We start from the raw sequence: 19,554 nt of genomic DNA on the forward strand, positions 1-19,554 counted from the left end.
AGCTTAAAAGTTTAAATTTTGTTGTTTTTAAGATAAATTTTCTACTTTTTATTTTTTAATACTTGCCTTGTTAGCAAGACCCAGTAAATAACTAATATTTCATTAAAAATTGTAAAGAGACAGATAATTTAAGATAAATAAATATTACAAATGAGACACTTAAAGTTATTATGTTTGACTCAAAAAATTAATTATTATCGGCCTTTAATTTTAGTGTTTAGTTAACAAAGTATTATTGCACACACAAAGAATGTGTTCCGTTGCTTACTGTATTAATTAAAGTCAATAATATATCAAAATATTTAGTGTCTCAATAAAGCAGGTTGAGAGGTACTTATTAGATCAGTCCTACAAGCAATCTCATCCTATGTTATTAGTACCTTTCAGCTTCCTCTTTCATTGAGAGATGAAATAGCAAAATGATAAACTCATTTTGGTGGAGAAAAGGAAGAAAAATGCGAAAAGGAATTAATTGGATAAATTGGAACAAACTTTCAATGTATAAAGTAGATGGAAGGATGAACTTCAAAAGTATAAGTGCTTTTAATCTTTCTCTTTTTTGATAAACAAGGTTGGAGACTTATATCCAATCCAAATTGAATAATGGCTAGTCTCTTTAAAAATAAATATTTTTTTTAGAAGTGATTATTTTGTCTCTAATCTTGCTCATAATCCAAGTTATGTTTGGAGAAGCATTTGGACAATAAAACCTATATTAAAAGCAAAAAATCGTTGGAACATTGAGAATGTCACTTTGATTCTGATGTGCGATGAGAATTGGCTTAGTGATGATTCATGTATTTCACGACCTACTACTCTTGATGATCGACAAGTCAATCTATGTGTGGATAGTCTTATTCTTACCTATATCAAAAAAGTAGAATGAACCTTTGATTACTTCAAGTTTTACTCATACTTTGACGCAAAAATTCTACACACTTCTCTTTTTTACTAAATCAAATCTGATATCCGTGTTTAGCAAGCATAAAGTAACAACATTTATTCGGTTCATATTGCATATATATTTTTCATAACTGATTTTACAAATGGAAATTAAAGGTGCCACCTAACATAAAAAATAAAATATTGTGGCGAATTTATCGCGAATGTCTTCCTACTCAGCTCAAGACTGTGGGATCAAGTGTCCAACAAACTGAGCTTTGTGTACTGATGGATATGAGGATTCAATGCACCCTTTTTTTTCTTTGTCCTAACAGTGAGCAGATTTGGCATCAAATTGAGTTCACTAGTTTGGTGCATAATGCAACAACTCATACAACTTATGTTGCAACTATGTTTTTTCTTTCAGTTTTGTAGGCTATGGATGGAGCAGTAGCAACACAATGGTGTAAGCACGTGGCAACAACACAACAATAAAATTTGAAATAATACTAACGAGATGACAAAGCAAGTAATCCATCGCGGTTTGAAATTTCTTGATAATTGGTAGCTAGCGCCTCAAGTTCAAGAAGCCCGTATTGCTTCTGTGTTACATATAGGGGTGATCGTATGAAAATAATCAATAACAAGCAGATACAAATGCAATGTCTTTTCATTCTTGCAAAATAGAGTTGAAATCGGAACATGCATATATGTGACAATAGTGACAAATTTGTCCTAGACAAAATTAAATAATTTTTTTCTAAGTGCTCAGTTATGATAAGTGAAGCTTATAGATTTCTTCGTGCTTTGCAATCGATTCAAGAGTTTTAGATTAAAACAATTGACTTCAAATTGAACTCTAAATATATAGTTGATAAGTTTCACCAAACTCAATCGAATGTTTTAGTGCTAGGATGTTTTAGTGTTTTAGTGATTGATACTCTTATATTGAAAACATAATTGTCAATGAAATACTTAGGAGTGTACGTGAGTTGGGTTGGGTCGGTTTTGACGACCTAATCAATTATCGTTAAGTTGGGTTAAGTTTTAAACCCGTATTTTTTTCATTTAACCCGAATCGACCCGATCAATAACGGGTTGAGTTGGGTTGGATTGACGGGTTATACATAAATAATAATCTGTTTTTTATTTTATGGAAAAATATATTTAATATATGAATGTCTTAAAAACTATAAAATTTCAATTACATCATTCAATTCTTTAAAAAAATCATCAATCTCTCACACACAAAAATAAATCCAATAATCTACAGATACATAAATAAATTCAACAGCAGTAAATTAATAAAATATGAAAATTCATCAATTCTAAGCAATGTCAACTTCGAAAAAAAATCATAAAGTTGTGAGCACTTGCGTAACACAAGAAGAAGGTGGACGGTGACGTAGCTTCAAAAAGTTGAAAATCTAAAGAAAAAGAGTAATGAAATCCTATTGGACTGCTGGGACTGCCAAACAAAATTTTAAATATATATATAACTAGTTACCGAGTCGACGGATTCAAATTGTTAATCTCATTATCTGAACTAAATATAACTACTTCATTTGTTGTGTCAAGTAAAATATATGTGTATACTCTTTTTATATATTTAAAAGTTTTTATAACTAGATTATAATTTCTCATTTTTATATTTTTATATATAAGATATTCAAAAGATGCAAAAATAATCAAATATGAGTACTTTTTTGTTTCTTGACTAATTGTGAATAACTAAATTAATAATCAATGATAAATATTTATCACATTTTTAATTTGTATAATATATTATAATTTTATTCACACTTTTATCTTAAAAATATTAAATAGATACACTAATAATTAAATACACATTCATCTCTTAATTAATTGATTTGTAAATGATTAATGATAAATATTTGTCTTGAGTATATGATTTTTATATTAAACTATAATTATTATATTATAACTTTTCTATCTTCATTTAAAATATCTGAAGAGACACAATAATGATCAAATTCACATTTCCATTTTAACTAACTTATTTCTGATTGAACATATTGTGACTAATTGATCGATAACAAATATTTGTATCATCTATGATTTGCACTCTAAATTATAGTTATAGTATTATAATTTTTCCCACTCTTATTTAGAAGATATCCAATTAAGAGAAGCAATAATATTCAAATATATGTTTTTTTCTTAACTAACTTAATTGTGAATCACCATTTTTTAACTAATTGATTATTGTATGGTGTAATTTGACTTTCATCATGTTTTTAAATTGAAAATATTAAACACACATTGATAATTCAAAAAGACATTTTTCCTCCCTTAATTCATTCGTGATAAATATTTATTTTGTGTATAATTTGTACATTAAACTATAAATAGTGTACGATAATTTTTTTATTTATTTTATCTATGAGATATTCAAGAAACACAATACTAATCAAATGACGTTTTTCTATCAATTAATTGATTTGTGAAAGACAAATTTCTAACTAATTTATTATTGACAAGTATTGTTAGATATGTGGTTTGTACAATAAATTATATTATATTTTATAAACATAAATTATGGTTATTGTTTTATAATTTTAATTTTTTTTATTTAAAAGATGTTCAAGATAATTTTTTTTATATTCAAATAAATATTTTTCTATTAATTAAATATTTTGTGAATGACCATATTTTAGTTCATGGGTCACCAACTGATATTTATCTCGTGTATAATTTGTATAATAATTTCACGACAAAAATTTATCAAAAATTTATCCAATGTTTGATTTACGCATTAAACTATAATTAGTATATTTTTCACATTCTTCACTTTTATCTAGAATTTTTTTAATATATTAATTATAAACTAATAATTAAATACACATTTCTCTTAACTAACTGATATATAAATTATCAACTTTTAATATATTAATTAATGATAAATATTTATTCCATGAAATAATTATACGATTAATTTAAATCAATGCATTATAATTTTTCACACACTTTTATCTAAAATATATTAAAGAGATACTCTAATAATTAAATATCTTTTAATTAATTGATACGTGAAAAATTAACTTTTAACTAATTAATCATTGACTATTGACTAACCTTTATGAAACTACATTTGGAATTTCTCCCCAAAAAATTTAATGACTCGTGACTAAATTGAGCTGCCTTTTTTATTGAATAAACATAATATCCAAATTAAAATACTATTTCTATAACAAAAATTAATAATAAAGTAACAAACATTAATGTATTTGATACTAATTTTATACCAAATACATTAAATTAACAAATATTAATATATTTGATAATAATTTTATATCAAATACATAATTTTTTTTTTGTCGATTTGCTTTAATTTATATTTTATCAAGAAAGGAGTAATAATCTTCTTGCTTTAAAAAAATAAATAATAATAATAATAATAATAATAGTACACGGTCGATTTCCACAATGTGGCCGCAGAAAAGTCCAAAATGCAAAACAATTGTCCAGATGCATTGTATATACTTACTTGGACTAACAATGACAAGAATGCTAATACGGCTCTTACAATTTTCCTACTCATCTTTTTTGTCATTTCTGAAATAACCTTTTATTAAATTTGAGAAACACAAGCAAACCACATTGAACATTGTTTTATCAAAAACTCTATCACCATGGGAGAAGTTGACCCAGCTTTCGTTCAAGACCAACAACACAGACCAAAACTCTCCATCATCCAAGCCGAAGGAATTCCCCAAATTGACCTTACTCCTATACTCCAACATGAACTTCCCAATCCATCTACAATTGATACCTTAGTGAAGGAGATTGGAAGTGCAAGTAGAGAGTGGGGTTTTTTTCAAGTCATAAACCATGGGGTACCCCTTAGTCTTAGGCAGAAGCTTGAGGAAGCTTCTAGAAAGTTCTTTGCTCAGAGTTTGGAAGATAAGAAGAAGGTTGGAAGAGATGAGATCAATCCAACTGGTTATTATGATACAGAGCATACCAAGAATGTTAGAGACTGGAAAGAAGTTTTTGATTTTCTTTCTAAAGATCCTACTTTTGTTCCTCTCACTTCTGATGAAGATGATGATCGAGTTATTCAATGGTCTAATCCATCCCCTCAATACCCTCCACAATTCAGGTAGTTAATCCATATTAATTATTCATCGATTAATTGTTTTAAGTCTCGTTTTGAATTTGATCTGATATAATTAAAAATTATTTATTATTAATGAAAATTATTTATTATTAATGAGTGGGGAGGTGGCGTAGTTAAACATAAGGCCAATTTTATGAGTTTGAGTTAGAAACAAATCAAATTTTAAGATTGATACTTCAAATAAATAGTGAAAATTTCATTTATGGTGTTGCATATATAGGGATTGTTGAATTTAGAGAGACAATTTGTCTCGATAAACCTAATAGTTTTTACAGCTGTAACACTATTCTACAACTATTGAAGATCCAATTTTGAATACTTATCGGTAGATTGATATTCTCAATTAATGATTGTGTTTAAAATTGATGTCAACACAAGCAGAGATATAATTGAAGAGTATATTGAAGAGATGGAAAAGTTGGCATATAAGTTGTTGGAACTCATAGCATTGAGCTTAGGAGTTGAAGCAAAGAGGTTTGAAGAATTCTTCAAGGATCAAACTAGTTTTATTAGATTCAATCACTATCCTCCATGCCCTTACCCTCACCTAGCTCTTGGCGTTGGACGACACAAGGATGCTGGTGCCTTAACCATTCTTGCCCAAGATGATGTTGGAGGTCTTGAAGTGAAGCGTAAAACAGATCAAGAGTGGGTTCTTGTGAAACCAACCCCAAATGCTTATATTATCAACGTTGGTGATATCATTCAGGTACTTTTTGACTCAATGTGTAAGACTATTAAATTCTTAACTTAACTTCTTAATTAGTAGATTGATAGATATTTTTAATTGATGGTTGAAGTTGATTTGTTTGTACAGGTTTGGAGTAATGATGCCTATGAGAGTGTGGAACATAGAGTGATGGTGAACTCTGAGAAAGAAAGGTTTTCAATTCCTTTCTTTTTCTTCCCTGCACATGACACTGAAGTCAAACCATTGGAGGAGCTGATAAATGAGGAAAACCCTTCAAGATATAAACCATACAATTGGGGCAAGTTTCTTGTTAACAGAAAGAGCAGCAATTTCCAGAAAAAGAATGTGGAGAACATTCAAATTTATCATTATAAGATATAAGATAGCTTATAAAACAAGTATCACTTAGCTTGTACATGTAAATAAATTGGGTATATTTGAATAATATGTTGCAGCAGATTGATCCAAGGCAATGTTTCCTATGCGTGAGACTAGTGTGTGTATTGGGTATTATTATTTTGTAGGCAAGTGTACCCGAAAAACATCTATAGTGTTCATCTCAAAAATTAAAATTAGTCACACTAGCCTTCAATTTTACTGTTTAATGTTTATCATGCCCTAATTAGATTATTATGTAATTTCTTTTTTACTATTATTATGAAATTAGAACGGACAATTTAAACCTCATTATGTTCATGAAGTTGAAGTGAAGCAAATCATGATTGATATTTATGTGTAATGAAACAATTAGTAGTCGTCCAAAATCAATTTTTTGAGCTTTTATCCAAGGACTTTTTGTTGGGTGTTGAGTCCGAAACTAATAAATTAGTATATTGTTTTGCAAAGAAATTTTAATCGAACACGCAAATAAATACATTTCTATTTTCCAACAAAAAAAATAAGTTTTTATTACTTGAGATTCAGCATGTGTTACGATTTTCTTTTTTAATCAATGAAATGTTTTGGGTAATTATTAACGTGCCAGCTAAAATGTGAAGTCTCACATCGATGAATATAAAAGAACACAAATTTTCTGTATCGCGTGCGTGACCCTTTCTAGATCATCATTCAAGCAAAGTAAAGCTACAATTTTCAACATTTTTTCATCGCGATGCAAACACAAAAGGAAAATGATTGAACTCTGAAATTGAATAAATGGCTCTCGCAACATATTATGAAGACATAATAAATAGACTATACATTAAAAAATAAAGTACCAAATAATTTATCATTTCAAAATTAAATCATAAAATCACTTAAATTATGTTCAAAAGTAAATTTATTAACTATAATTTGAGTTTAATTATCTATTATTATTATTATTATTATTATTATTATTATTATTATTATTATTACTATTATTATTATTATTATTATATTATATATAATAAAATAAGTTTATATAATTAAGAAAATGTACATATGGCATTATAATATACAGCATAATTCCTTCCCATTAGAAAGTTGCAATTTTATTTTAAATAAATTTAAATAAATAATTATTATTATTATAATATACATTCAATTTGAAGGTTTCGTGATATAAACAATACCATATAAAAGTATCCTTACTATTATAGAATAGATATGAACTTTAATAGTTATTAAAATTTATATCTATTTCAAGTTCATATATTAATTATTAAATTTCATACAAATAGATAAATATATATGACTTTAATAATTAATATTAATATAGAATATAATATTTTTAAATAATTCGATTTGTTAATTATACTAAGTACATTCAGTACTATATATTTTTTTGAATAATTACATTTAGTACTATTAATTTATTATTCTACGAAGGACTGAATTCGTCAAATTATATATATATATATGTCAATTAGGTCTATTTTGATATATACTTACATATAATTTATTTTGGAAGGAGTGCACAAAGGGATATTATCGTTAACTAAAGAGAAAAATGTAAATTTACAGTTTTTACACTAAAGTTGATTTTTGTTAGTATAAATCGTGTGTAACACGTGTCAAATGTATATAATATGTAGATACACAACAATGTACAATCATGATGTAAAATCTGTAACGCCGAACAAATTTTTTATATATCAAAAAAATATTAATCTGTATATATTTAATATTAAACAAATATATTAATATTTTCATTTTATATTTGATAATAATAATAATAATAATAATAATAATAATAATAATAATAATAATAATAATAATAATAATAATAATAATAATAATAATAATAATAATAATACATGACACGGTTGATTTTCACAATGTTGGCATCAAAAAAGTCCAAAATGAATATTTTGTTTTTTTTCATTGTAAATACTTACTGGGACTATCAATGACAATAATGCTGATACGACTCTTACAATTTTCCTACTCATCTTTTTTGTCATTTTTGAAACAACCTTATATTTAATTTAAGAAACACAAGCAAACCACATTGAACATTGTTTTATCAAAAACTCTATCACCATGGGAGAAGTTGACCCAGCTTTCGTTCAAGACCAACAACACAGACCAAAACTCTCCATCATCCAAGCCGAAGGAATTCCCCAAATTGACCTTACTCCTATACTCCAACATGAACTTCCCAATCCATCTACAATTGATACCTTAGTGAAGGAGATTGGAAGTGCAAGTAGAGAGTGGGGTTTTTTTCAAGTCATAAACCATGGGGTACCCCTTAGTATAAAAAAAAATAATATTATTATTTTTTTTTTATTGATAATAATAATAATAATAATAATAATAACAATAATAATAATAATAATAATAATAATAATAATAATAATAATAATAATAATAATAATAATACATGACACGGTTGATTTTCACAATGTTGGCCTCAAAAAAGTCCAAAATGAATATTTTGTTTTTTTTCATTGTAAATACTTACTGGGACTATCAATGACAATAATGCTGATACGACTCTTACAATTTTCCTACTCATCTTTTTTGTCATTTTTGAAACAACCTTATATTTAATTTAAGAAACACAAGCAAACCACATTGAACATTGTTTTATCAAAAACTCTATCACCATGGGAGAAGTTGACCCAGCTTTCGTTCAAGACCAACAACACAGACCAAAACTCTCCATCATCCAAGCCGAAGGAATTCCCCAAATTGACCTTACTCCTATACTCCAACATGAACTTCCCAATCCATCTACAATTGATACCTTAGTGAAGGAGATTGGAAGTGCAAGTAGAGAGTGGGGTTTTTTTCAAGTCATAAACCATGGGGTGCCCCTTAGTCTTAGACAGAAGCTTGAGGAAGCTTCTAGAAAGTTCTTTGCTCAGAGTTTGGAAGATAAGAAGAAGGTTGGAAGAGATGAGAACAATCCAACTGGTTATTATGATACAGAGCACACTAAGAACGTTAGAGATTGGAAAGAAGTTTTTAATTTTCTTTCTAAAGATCCTACTTTTGTTCCTCTCACTTCTGATGAAGATGATGATCGAGTTATTCAATGGTCTAATCCATCCCCTCAATACCCTCCACAATTAAGGTAGTTAATCCATATTAATTATTCATGGATTAATTGTTTTAAGTCTCGTGTTGAATTTGTTGTGATATAATTGAAAAGTATTTATTATTAATGAGTGGGGAGGTGGCGTAGTTCAACATAAGGCCAATTTTATGAGTTTGAGTTAGAAACAAACCAAATTTTTGTTAAATTTAATTCAAATTAATTTGTAATTAGTTGGTTAGAAATTGATTTGTAATTAGTTAGTTAGAAGTTAGTTAGAATATGGTTAAAAGTTAGTTAAGATCTATAAAAGCTTTCAAAACCAAGAACAATATGTAAAGTTTAACCAGAACATTCTTTCCAGATTGATAATCAATCTCCGTTTTTTTGATTTTTTGTTTTTCTTTTCAATTTCAATTCCTCTCGAATATACGTGTTCCAACAATTTTAAGATTGATACTTCAAATAAATAGTGAAAAATTCATTTATTGTGTTGCATATATAAGGATTGTTGAATTTAGAGAGACACAATTTCTCTCGAAAAATTCAATAGTTCCAATAGTTTTTACAGCTGGAACACTATTCTACAACTATTGAGGATCCAATTTTGAATGTTTATGGATAGATTGATATTCTTAATTAATGATTGTGTTTAAAATTGATGTCAACACAAGCAGAGATATAATTGAAGAGTATATTGAAGAGATGGAAAAGCTGGCATATAAGTTGCTGGAACTCATAGCTTTAAGCTTAGGAGTTGAAGCAAAGAGGTTTGAAGAATTCTTCAAGGATCAAACTAGCTTGATTAGATTCAATCACTATCCTCCATGCCCTTACCCTCACCTAGCTCTTGGTGTTGGACGGCACAAGGATCCTGGTGTCTTAACCATTCTTGCCCAAGATGATGTTGGAGGTCTTGAAGTGAAGCGTAAAACTGATCAAGAGTGGGTTCTTGTGAAACCAATCCCAAATGCTTATATTATCAACGTTGGTGATATCATTCAGGTACTTTTTGACTCACTGTGTAAGACTATTAAATTCTTAACTTAACCCCTTAATTAGTAGATTGACAGATATTTTTAATTGATGGTTGAAATTGATTTGTTTGTACAGGTTTGGAGCAATGATGCCTATGAGAGTGTGGAACACAGAGTGACGGTGAACTCTGAGAAAGAAAGGTTTTCTATTCCCTTCTTTTTCTTCCCTGCACATGACACTGAAGTCAAACCATTGGAGGAGCTGATAAATGAGGAAAACCCTTCAAGATATAAACCATACAATTGGGGCAAGTTTCTTGTTAACAGAAAGAGCAGCAATTTCCAGAAAAAGAATGTGGAGAACATTCAAATTTATCATTATAAGATATAAGATAGCTTATAAAACAAGTATAACTTAGCTTGTACATGTAAATAAATTGTGTATATTTGAATAATATGTTGTAGCAGATTGATCCAAGGCAATGTTTCTTATGCGTGAGACTAGTGTGTATGAGTATTATTATTTTGTAGGCAAGTAGCCGAAAAACATCTATCATGTTCTATGATGTTCATCTCAAAAATTAAAATTAGTCACACTAGCCTTAAATTTTATTGTTTAATGTTTATCATGCCCTAATTAGATTATTATGTATTTTCTTTTTTACTATTATTATGAAATTAGAGCGAACAATTTTAACCTCATTATGATATTGAAGTGAAGCAAATCATGATTGATATTTATCTATAATGAAACAATTAGTAGTCGTCCAAAATCAGATTTTGGAGCTTTTATCCAAAGATTTTGTTGGGTGTTGAGTCTGAAACTAATAAATTAGTATGTACTTGTTTTTCAAAGAAATTTTTTTGGAACACGCAAATAAATGCATTTCTACTTTCCAACAAATAATAAGTTTTTACTATTTGATATTCAATATTTCTTACGATTTTCTTTTTTTTTAATCATTGAAATGTTTTAGGTAGTTATTAACATGGAAAATTATGGTATAATACTTTATTATTAGTGCATCGTAACGTACTATGAAGACATAAAAAATGTACCGGTACATTATAAAATAAAAGTACCAAACAACTTACCCACATGTATATATATATATATATATATATATATATATATATATATAATTTTCTTATATTAAGTTTATTTTTTTAGTATAAAATGAGTGTAACACGTGTCAAACGTTTAAGTGGTATAATATGTTTTTTTTATTTTGAAAAAAAGGGTTATATAATATGTAGATACAACAACAATAGATAATCATTTGATTGATTTAAAATCTTTAATGTTGAACAATTCTTTTTATATATCAAAAAAATATTGATCTGTATATATTTAAAAAAATGTGAACATATATCTTAATGTTATTTGTCAAGAGATATGAAAAGAAATATATTTTTAAAAGTCATATGTTTTAGGTAATAGATGAAGGAATTCTGATATATTTATTAATTATTTATTAAAATATAAATAATAATATTTTTAAACTGCATTAACCTTTGATTTATGGTCAAAATTTGTATATATAAAAACATCATTTCTTTCTAAACATGTAAATAACATCACTTTTAAAATACAAAAATAAATTAAACAACCAAATATATAAGTTATAAAAATGACAAAATAAATTAAGAGTTAATTATACAAAAATCCCTTTCTAAAGAAACACCTCCGAGCATAACAGAAACATGTCCTGGTTCAATGTACACAATTCCTCTCTTTTTTGTTATATTGAATTTTAATTGCATTTTCATACGAAACATACTGTCTCCGACATCTTAGGATCTAACAATCACAACCATGGTAGATGTAGAAGCCTTCATTCAATCCCCAGAACACAGACCAAAATCCTCAATAATCATAGCTGAAGGAATCCCTCTAATTGATCTCTCTCCCATAAACTACAAAGACACCACAAGCTCACTTTCCATCGAAACCTTAGTCAAAGAAATAGGCAGTGCATGTAAAGAGTGGGGTTTCTTTCAAGTGATTAATCACAAAGTGCCTTTGGATAAACGTGAGAGGATTGAAGAATGTGCAAAGAAGTTTTTTGGACTTAGTTTGGAAGAGAAGGTTAAAGTGAGAAGAGATGAAGTTAATTTGCTTGGGTATTTTGAAGCAGAGCATACCAAGAATGTTAGGGATTGGAAGGAAGTTTATGATTTTAATGTGCAACAACCTACTTTTATACCACCTTCACTTGATCAAAATCTTCACTTTCAATGGGATAATCGATGGCCTCACATTCCTCCTCAGTTTAGGTATCTCAATACACAACATTTAATTGGCTCTATTTTTTAATCTTTAATTTTTCTAGTGTTATGTACTCATAGATTTGGCATCAAGTCTGAAATACAAGGATTGACTAAATTTTATATAAACTTTATTTATTGTATATGTTAATCAAATTTATGTTTAAGGATAAATTAGTGATCAAATTATTTCAATCTCTATAGCGACTGAATTTTGTAATTGGTCTTTAAATAGGTCGTTAAATGAGTTTGAAATGACTTTGAAGATCAATTTTTAAAATATTACTAAACCATTAGTAATGTCACTGTTAGTGGCGGATTTAGTGACTGATTTGACATTTTCGATCTATATATGGATCGTTTTTTGTATTTGTCCACTTTTGGTCTTGGGTAAACTTACATGATTTTGTTCTACATAAAAGATGACTTAACAATTGTGGAGATTGAGTGTTGATAAACTATTTTTAATCTCGATTTTCAAAAGAGACTTTGTTTTAGTGATATGGAACTATATCGTATTTCTTAGCAACACGAGACTAGTTTTTTTTTTGTTTCTTTCCTCTTGTCTATCTTTGCATATCTTTGTGTTGCAAGGAAAAATTATAGGTCAAGGTCTGATTAAGGCATTCAATAGTTGTATATGCTAATTAATATGCAACATCCTGATATCTAATACTAGGGAAGCATGCGAAGAATATGCAGAAGAAGTAGAGAAACTAGCTTATAAACTGATGGAACTTATTGCAATGAGCTTAGGCTTAGAACCAAATAGGTTCCGTGATTTCTTCATACATAACACTAGCAATATCAGACTCAACCATTATCCACCTTGCCCTTACCCTCATCTTGCTCTTGGTCTTGGACGACACAAGGACACTGGTGTCTTAACTGTGCTTGCTCAAGATGATGTTGGTGGTTTACAAGTTAAGAGAAAATCAGATGGAGAGTGGATTCAAGTCAACCCCATTTTCAATTCATTCATCATTAATGTTGGTGATATGATTCAGGTACACAACATTTTCTAATATTCCCTTATTTTTATTGGTTGAAATTTATAGAGTACCCAAAAAATTTATATGAGATCCACAAAATTTAGTGTATTCACCTTAAATTTTAACCAGCAAGAGGAATAACATATTTGGAATCATGTAAGTTTAATAAAATCACATTGGCACTGTGATTTTATTGAAGCTAAAAAATATAGCTCTTACCAAAATCATATTGACATGTTATGAATATGTATGCTGAATTCATGGTCAATTGAACATTCCTAAAGTGTGTTGAAAAATATATATTGTTCGCACTCCACTTAATTAGTCTATTATTATAAACAAGATTGATATAGAAACAAAGTAATGCAGGTTTGGAGCAATGACGCATATGAGAGTGTAGAGCACAGGGTTATGGTGAACTCTGAAAAAGATAGATTTTCCATTCCGTTTTTTCTGAAACCGGCACTCTACACCGATGTCAAGCCATTGGAAGAGTTGACAGATGATAGAAACCCTCCAAAATATTCACCAATCAATTGGGGCAAGTTTCGCACCGCAAGAATGCAAAGTAATTTTGCTAAATCTAACATTGATAACTTGCAAATTTATCATTTCAAACTTTCCTAGTAAAGTGAGTTTCAGTTGATGCATTGAATACTCCACATAATGTAACCTTCAAGAATTTACACTCTCTATATATAAGATGAATGATAGAAATACATTATTTAGCACGCTTTTTTTTTTTAGTATATTCTCTTTGTTCTTTTCGTTTCTGAACCAAAGTCTTTACTAATTAACCAACAATTTGATTTTCTAAATAGTATAGAAGTTCGACTTATCTGGTAGTTATTATTATTTATTTTTTTGGTCTTAGTATTTATTATTTTAATCTTTTAGTACGATATTTGAGACTTTTATTCTTTTATTACTATTATTTGGTATGCGATGTAGGTTGATGGAGAATATTCAATTTTTCGTGGGAATAAAAATAGAAATTAAATGGACGTCAAAAAAGTAAAAGAAATCAAATGATATATTAGTAATTAGTAGTATATATTAATTATAATGAATGATTCTATCTTATACCTCTTAAATTGAAGGGAAAAATTATGAAATGGAATAGATCTCATCATATTTCATTTTAATTCAAACAATATAATATTATTCTATTTCAATTCATACCATTGTATTTCATTCTACTAGTCCAAACTTACCTTTAAGTGTATTTTGAACACAAATGATATATTAATATATTATGTTATGGTTATGTTTATTAATATTTCTTCTGAAATGAAATATAAATAAAATTTATAGTCTAAAGTTTCATTTATTTGATTAAAAATTTAACATAGATATATATCAATTTTCAACTATAAATTTTACTTATATTTCATTCGGGCTAAGTACATTTTTTAAGAAACTTTGTTTATTTATAGTGAACAAGTAAAACTATTAATATAAAAACATGAAAATTTTACCTCTTATACCCCTACATTTGTACTTATACCCTACAAATTTTTAAAAATGTCAAATATATTCTTGATTTTTTTTACTATTTTACTAACTACCAAAAAATTCAACTTTTCTAGAACATAAAAGATTTTCGGATATTAATGAAAACTTTTTATAAGATTTCCGTAAATAAGGTTAAAAATGTGTCTATCCGAAAACTTTTTTAAAGTTTTTCGATATAGAAGGTTAAAAAGATAAAAAAAAGTTTTTTGGGATAAAAAGTTAAAACTGTCTACCGTAAATATTTTTTTTAAGTTTTCCGATATATAATGTTAAAAAGGTATCTATCGTAAATCTTTTTTAAATTTTTTCGGTACGGTTAAAAAGTTGTGTATCAACAAACTATGTATCGGAAAACTAGTGAAAAAGTTTTCCCGTACACATCTTTTAAAAAAATGAGTTAAAAAAATAAATCTAAAAATAAAGCAAACATGATATTTTCGCAAGTTTGACACGTGTCAGTTAAATAGAGTGTTAGACAAATATAAAGTTTCTATTAATAGAAACTAGTGTGTAATTCGTGCGTCGCACAGATTACAAATGACTATTTTAATAAATATATTGTTATATAAAGTTATATAATATAACAATTTGAATTAACACTGACATTTAAGACATAATTTTATTGACATTGACGTTAAAGACATAATATGAATTTTATCATAAAAAAAACTGTCAAATCCTTAAACCCATAACTTTCACACACACAAAACGGTCAAATTGTGATGTAATGAATTTGATAATGTAGTGTTTGAAAAACCATTACTTTCAAACCAAAGAAACTGTCAAATAGTTTTCAAATAAAAGAAACGGTCAAATCGTGATGAAATGGATTGTATTTTTTTTAATTACTCGATAAATTCTATATTTACCTAACTAATTCTTTTTTTGTTTGGATGACGTGGCTTTCATAGATATTTTTATTTTCAATATTGAAGCTGAGTTGTTTGTTTCCATACATGGGTAAAAGCTCGAGTTCCATATAAATTCAATATAATTTTGTGGCATAAATTTATAAAAAAAAAAAAAACAATAAAAAAAATAGAGACACCTATTTTGTTTTTCTTCAAACATCACAATTTGTACAATAAAATTATTATTTTTAATTAAATTTATGTAATTTTCGTTAACAATTGAAGTGGTGTTGCTAAAACAGTGTTGTTTTAAAAACCATTACTTCCAATAAATTGTCAAATTGTGATGTAATGAATTTGTTAGTATTTAAATAACCGTTAGTGTCCAATCTTGAGGTAATGGACTGTATTTTTTTTTTTTTAATTACTAAATAAATTCTATTCTATATTTGCCTAAAAGTTCGAGTTCGATGTAGATTCAATCTAATGTGGTATCAATGATTTAGTAGAAAATTTAGAATCGGAGTTATTATAATAAACCTTACAAAGAAGTTGGAGAATAGACGTACAGATATCCAATACGTACAATTTTTAAGGTAAAATTTAGAAACATAAACAATAAAAAATGTATAATAAAATAGAGACACCTCTATTTTTAATTCCTAAATAAATTTTATGCAAATATAACATCAAATATTTATAAATGAAAATTGATAGAAACTTAATGTATGAATATAACATTGCAAAACTAACAAATTTCAGCCAAAACAAGCGCTACCATATCTTAATTTAAAACAAAATAATAAAAGTATTATGTTTATAAGAAACTTGATTCTCACTCCTTCTCAATTTTGACATTTTTCACATTCTTCGAATTGACTCCATCATTATCATCAGCGACTTCCATGAATCCCCCTTTTAAGAGGGGTACAATCATCAAAATCATATTCAACTGGTACGGGTACATGGACAGAGTTTGGGACTTGATATTTCTCATCAGTAGCTTCTTCTTCAAACTTATTTATCAAATCATTCGTTACACCACGTTCTATGCCGTTATCAAGACCAGCAGCAACCTTAGTCACGAATTGCGAAAATCAGAAAGTAATACATATTGATTTAGATAAGTAAAATAATTTACAAAAGGTAAAAGAATATAAACATTTTCAAGAGCAACAGGTCTGAATTTTTTTATAATATCCAAGTCACCACAAAGTTTTTTTGACTCGAAATGATTTTTCAAAATTTGAGTTCACATCATTTTTTGCCTCTATCTTAAATAGCAACTGTTTTTCAACCAAATCTCCAATTTCTTTTGGCACGTGTCAGATTGTGGATCCTAATATTCACATTCTTGTTAAAAACATTAATTTAGATCATCGAAATAAACATAATCAGACCATGTCAATAATAAATAAAGGTTGAAGATACAATAAATTGAGAAAATATACTGACTTGATCCATTTCATGAAGCAAATTTAGACATGATTTGTTTGTCAGCGAAATTCTGTCATGATCAAATATGACAAAGGTAGCAGAACCAGTATCATCAACTACTCTAACCTTGATACTGTACTTTTTACCAAAATTAGGTAATAAAATTTATTAACATCAATAATAGTTTAATGAATTGATAAATTAACATAAATGAATTTTATTTGTTAAACACACTTGGGCACAATTGTCCATACATATTTTTTACATTTTGGGCAAAAAAAACCCTTTTAGATTCAATAACAACTCCTTTGTTGCATACACAGGTTCCATACCACCAATCACCTTCACCAATAATATGTTTAACTGTACCAAAGACAACACAAACCATGTCCTACAAAAAAAGTAAAAATTATAAATAAAATATGTGATTAACAAAACTAAATGAATTGTAATAGATATGACATTGAAGCTATGAAAATTACATTTTGACAATCCTTAAGTTCCTCTATAGTCATGTGTTGGAAAAGACTTAAAAAAATTTCTTCTAAACTCAAATGAGAAGTATCCTTCTTATGAGTCAATGGTTGAGTTGGCGAGCCAAAATTATGCGAGTGTCGTGTCTGATGATGATGTAGCATAAAGTTAGCATTTTAATAAAAAGAATAAAATAAAAAATTGAATTAGTTAGTTGGTATTACTTGTAGTTTACTTTTAACCTTACTTGAGTTGAAAAGAAATTGACTCAGAAATTTCAAGGTTGAATAAAAGCTTAGTACAGTTCATTGCATTTTGTAGTTGGTTTTTACCATTAAACATCTTCACTTTTAGAAACTGAGCAAGTGCAACAACATTTTGATTATAACCGGATTGCAAATATGCATTCAGTTCATCAACATAGGATCCAAACAGTGCACATTCAATCCTTATACTACATAAAGAAAATAAAATTAGTTAATAATTAATAGAGAAAATTATTAAATACTGAAAAAATTTATACAATATAAAAAGTCTCACCCATCTAACTTTAAACCAATAACTTTAAATTTTGTATTGAAACTAACATAAAAACGAAAAACTTTAATATGAAAATATGACTTTAAAAACATTAATAAACGGTGGAATGATGAAAATATGAAACTTTAATATTTATATAGAGATATTAATGTCTTTTTTCTTTAGTTTGTGGGAGTATATAGTAAAATTTTCCAAAAAAATTGACCGAGACCGCTAACCCATGTCTTTTTTTTTTCTTGGGTCAACAGCCCGCCAACCCTTGTCAAACCAAGACAATTTTCAAATCAGAGAAATGTACCATACACTTTTCACTTTAACTTCCCACCTTCCATTCCAAATGAAAATATCATTTTGTCCCTTAAAAAAAATTAACCACTCCATTATTCACCCAATTTTTCGAAACTTCAAAAAAATTTAAACTTTCGAAATATGAAAAAGTGAATTATTTTGACGTTTTAGAAACTTTTGATAAACACGGTAATTTTCCATAATATTTTGATATTTTCGAAGCTGTTGATAAATCTGAAGCTTTCGAAATGTATTTTTCCACAATTGATCAAAAATTCGAAACTTTTGATCAATTTGAAAGTTTCGAAACTTTCGAAACTTCCGAAATAGAAAATTTCAGAATTATCGAAACTTTCGAAACTTCCAAAATAGAAAATTCCATAACTTTCGAAACTTTCGAACAATTCAAAAATTTCGAGACTTTGGTATTCATGGAAAGTTCTGAAATGCATTTTTATTAGTAATAAATAGTAATAAATAATAATAAATTTATAGTAATAAATTAATAGTAATACATATTAATACATTTATAGTAATAAATTAATAATAATAAATTTGATATCTATTTTTGGAAGTTTCAGTAATTTTTTAAAAAAAATTGAAAGTTTCGAAACTTCTGAATCTTTCGAAATGGAATTACTTCGAAGGTTTGAAATTTTCGAAGCTTTCTGGAAAAATACAATTCGAAAGTTTCATATTCATCCAAAGTTTCGAAAATTTCTGAAATATTTCATTTCGAAAGTTTGATATTTTTTCAAAATTTCGAAATTAGTAATTTTTTCTGCATAATTACATTTCGAAAGTTATTTTTTTTTTTATAATTTTCGAAAGTGGGGGTGGAAAACTGAAATGGTAAAATTTTCCATTATTTTATACAAATTAAACAAAGATAAAGTAATTTTTAAAAATATTTTGGGGGGTGGGAGGTAAAATGGAGGGGGTGCACAGTACAAAACCCTTCAAATAAATAAAATTGGGCTAAAATTTTATTATTTGATACTACAATATTTGAGTTTTGTACCACGCACCCCCCCC

At 27.5% G+C, this 19,554-nt stretch overlaps 3 protein-coding genes across 3 annotated transcripts; all 3 read left to right on the forward strand.

The window, feature by feature from the left end:
- The first annotated feature begins 4,411 nt into the window (after window positions 1–4,411).
- Window positions 4,412–6,319, forward strand: LOC101515135 (protein LATERAL BRANCHING OXIDOREDUCTASE 1-like). The gene is made up of 3 exons (XM_004505118.4): window positions 4,412–5,005; window positions 5,405–5,732; window positions 5,841–6,319. Exons 1-3 carry the CDS (start codon window positions 4,536–4,538, stop codon window positions 6,093–6,095), a joined length of 1,053 nt encoding a protein of 350 aa, XP_004505175.1. The 5' UTR covers window positions 4,412–4,535; the 3' UTR covers window positions 6,096–6,319.
- A 2,348-nt stretch (window positions 6,320–8,667) lies between these two features.
- Window positions 8,668–10,735, forward strand: LOC101515453 (protein LATERAL BRANCHING OXIDOREDUCTASE 1-like). Its single transcript, XM_012717115.3, has 3 exons — window positions 8,668–9,216; window positions 9,855–10,182; window positions 10,291–10,735. Exons 1-3 carry the CDS (start codon window positions 8,747–8,749, stop codon window positions 10,543–10,545), a joined length of 1,053 nt encoding a protein of 350 aa, XP_012572569.1. The 5' UTR covers window positions 8,668–8,746; the 3' UTR covers window positions 10,546–10,735.
- Window positions 10,736–11,842: 1,107 nt separating this feature from the next.
- Window positions 11,843–14,145, forward strand: LOC101515788 (protein LATERAL BRANCHING OXIDOREDUCTASE 1). The gene is made up of 3 exons (XM_004505120.4): window positions 11,843–12,431; window positions 13,102–13,429; window positions 13,784–14,145. The coding sequence occupies exons 1-3, from the start codon at window positions 11,971–11,973 to the stop codon at window positions 14,039–14,041; spliced, it is 1,047 nt and encodes a 348-aa protein (XP_004505177.1). The 5' UTR covers window positions 11,843–11,970; the 3' UTR covers window positions 14,042–14,145.
- The last annotated feature ends 5,409 nt before the right edge of the window (window positions 14,146–19,554 follow it).

The sequence above is a fragment of the Cicer arietinum genome, chromosome 6 (assembly GCF_000331145.2).
Source record: "Cicer arietinum cultivar CDC Frontier isolate Library 1 chromosome 6, Cicar.CDCFrontier_v2.0, whole genome shotgun sequence".
Lineage (NCBI taxonomy): Eukaryota > Viridiplantae > Streptophyta > Magnoliopsida > Fabales > Fabaceae > Cicer > Cicer arietinum.

Bases quoted from the DNA above. Each gene is read 5' to 3' on its own strand.
- LOC101515135 (XM_004505118.4), top strand. From the start codon at position 4,536: ATGGGAGAAGTTGACCCAGCTTTCGTTCAAGACCAACAACACAGACCA. The intron at 5,006-5,404 runs GTAGTTAATCCA...CAACACAAGCAG, and splicing joins CAATACCCTCCACAATTCAG to AGATATAATTGAAGAGTATA. The intron at 5,733-5,840 runs GTACTTTTTGAC...TTGTTTGTACAG, and splicing joins ACGTTGGTGATATCATTCAG to GTTTGGAGTAATGATGCCTA.
- LOC101515453 (XM_012717115.3), top strand. From the start codon at position 8,747: ATGGGAGAAGTTGACCCAGCTTTCGTTCAAGACCAACAACACAGACCA. The intron at 9,217-9,854 runs GTAGTTAATCCA...CAACACAAGCAG, and splicing joins CAATACCCTCCACAATTAAG to AGATATAATTGAAGAGTATA. The intron at 10,183-10,290 runs GTACTTTTTGAC...TTGTTTGTACAG, and splicing joins ACGTTGGTGATATCATTCAG to GTTTGGAGCAATGATGCCTA.
- LOC101515788 (XM_004505120.4), top strand. From the start codon at position 11,971: ATGGTAGATGTAGAAGCCTTCATTCAATCCCCAGAACACAGACCAAAA. The intron at 12,432-13,101 runs GTATCTCAATAC...ATCTAATACTAG, and splicing joins CACATTCCTCCTCAGTTTAG to GGAAGCATGCGAAGAATATG. The intron at 13,430-13,783 runs GTACACAACATT...AAAGTAATGCAG, and splicing joins ATGTTGGTGATATGATTCAG to GTTTGGAGCAATGACGCATA.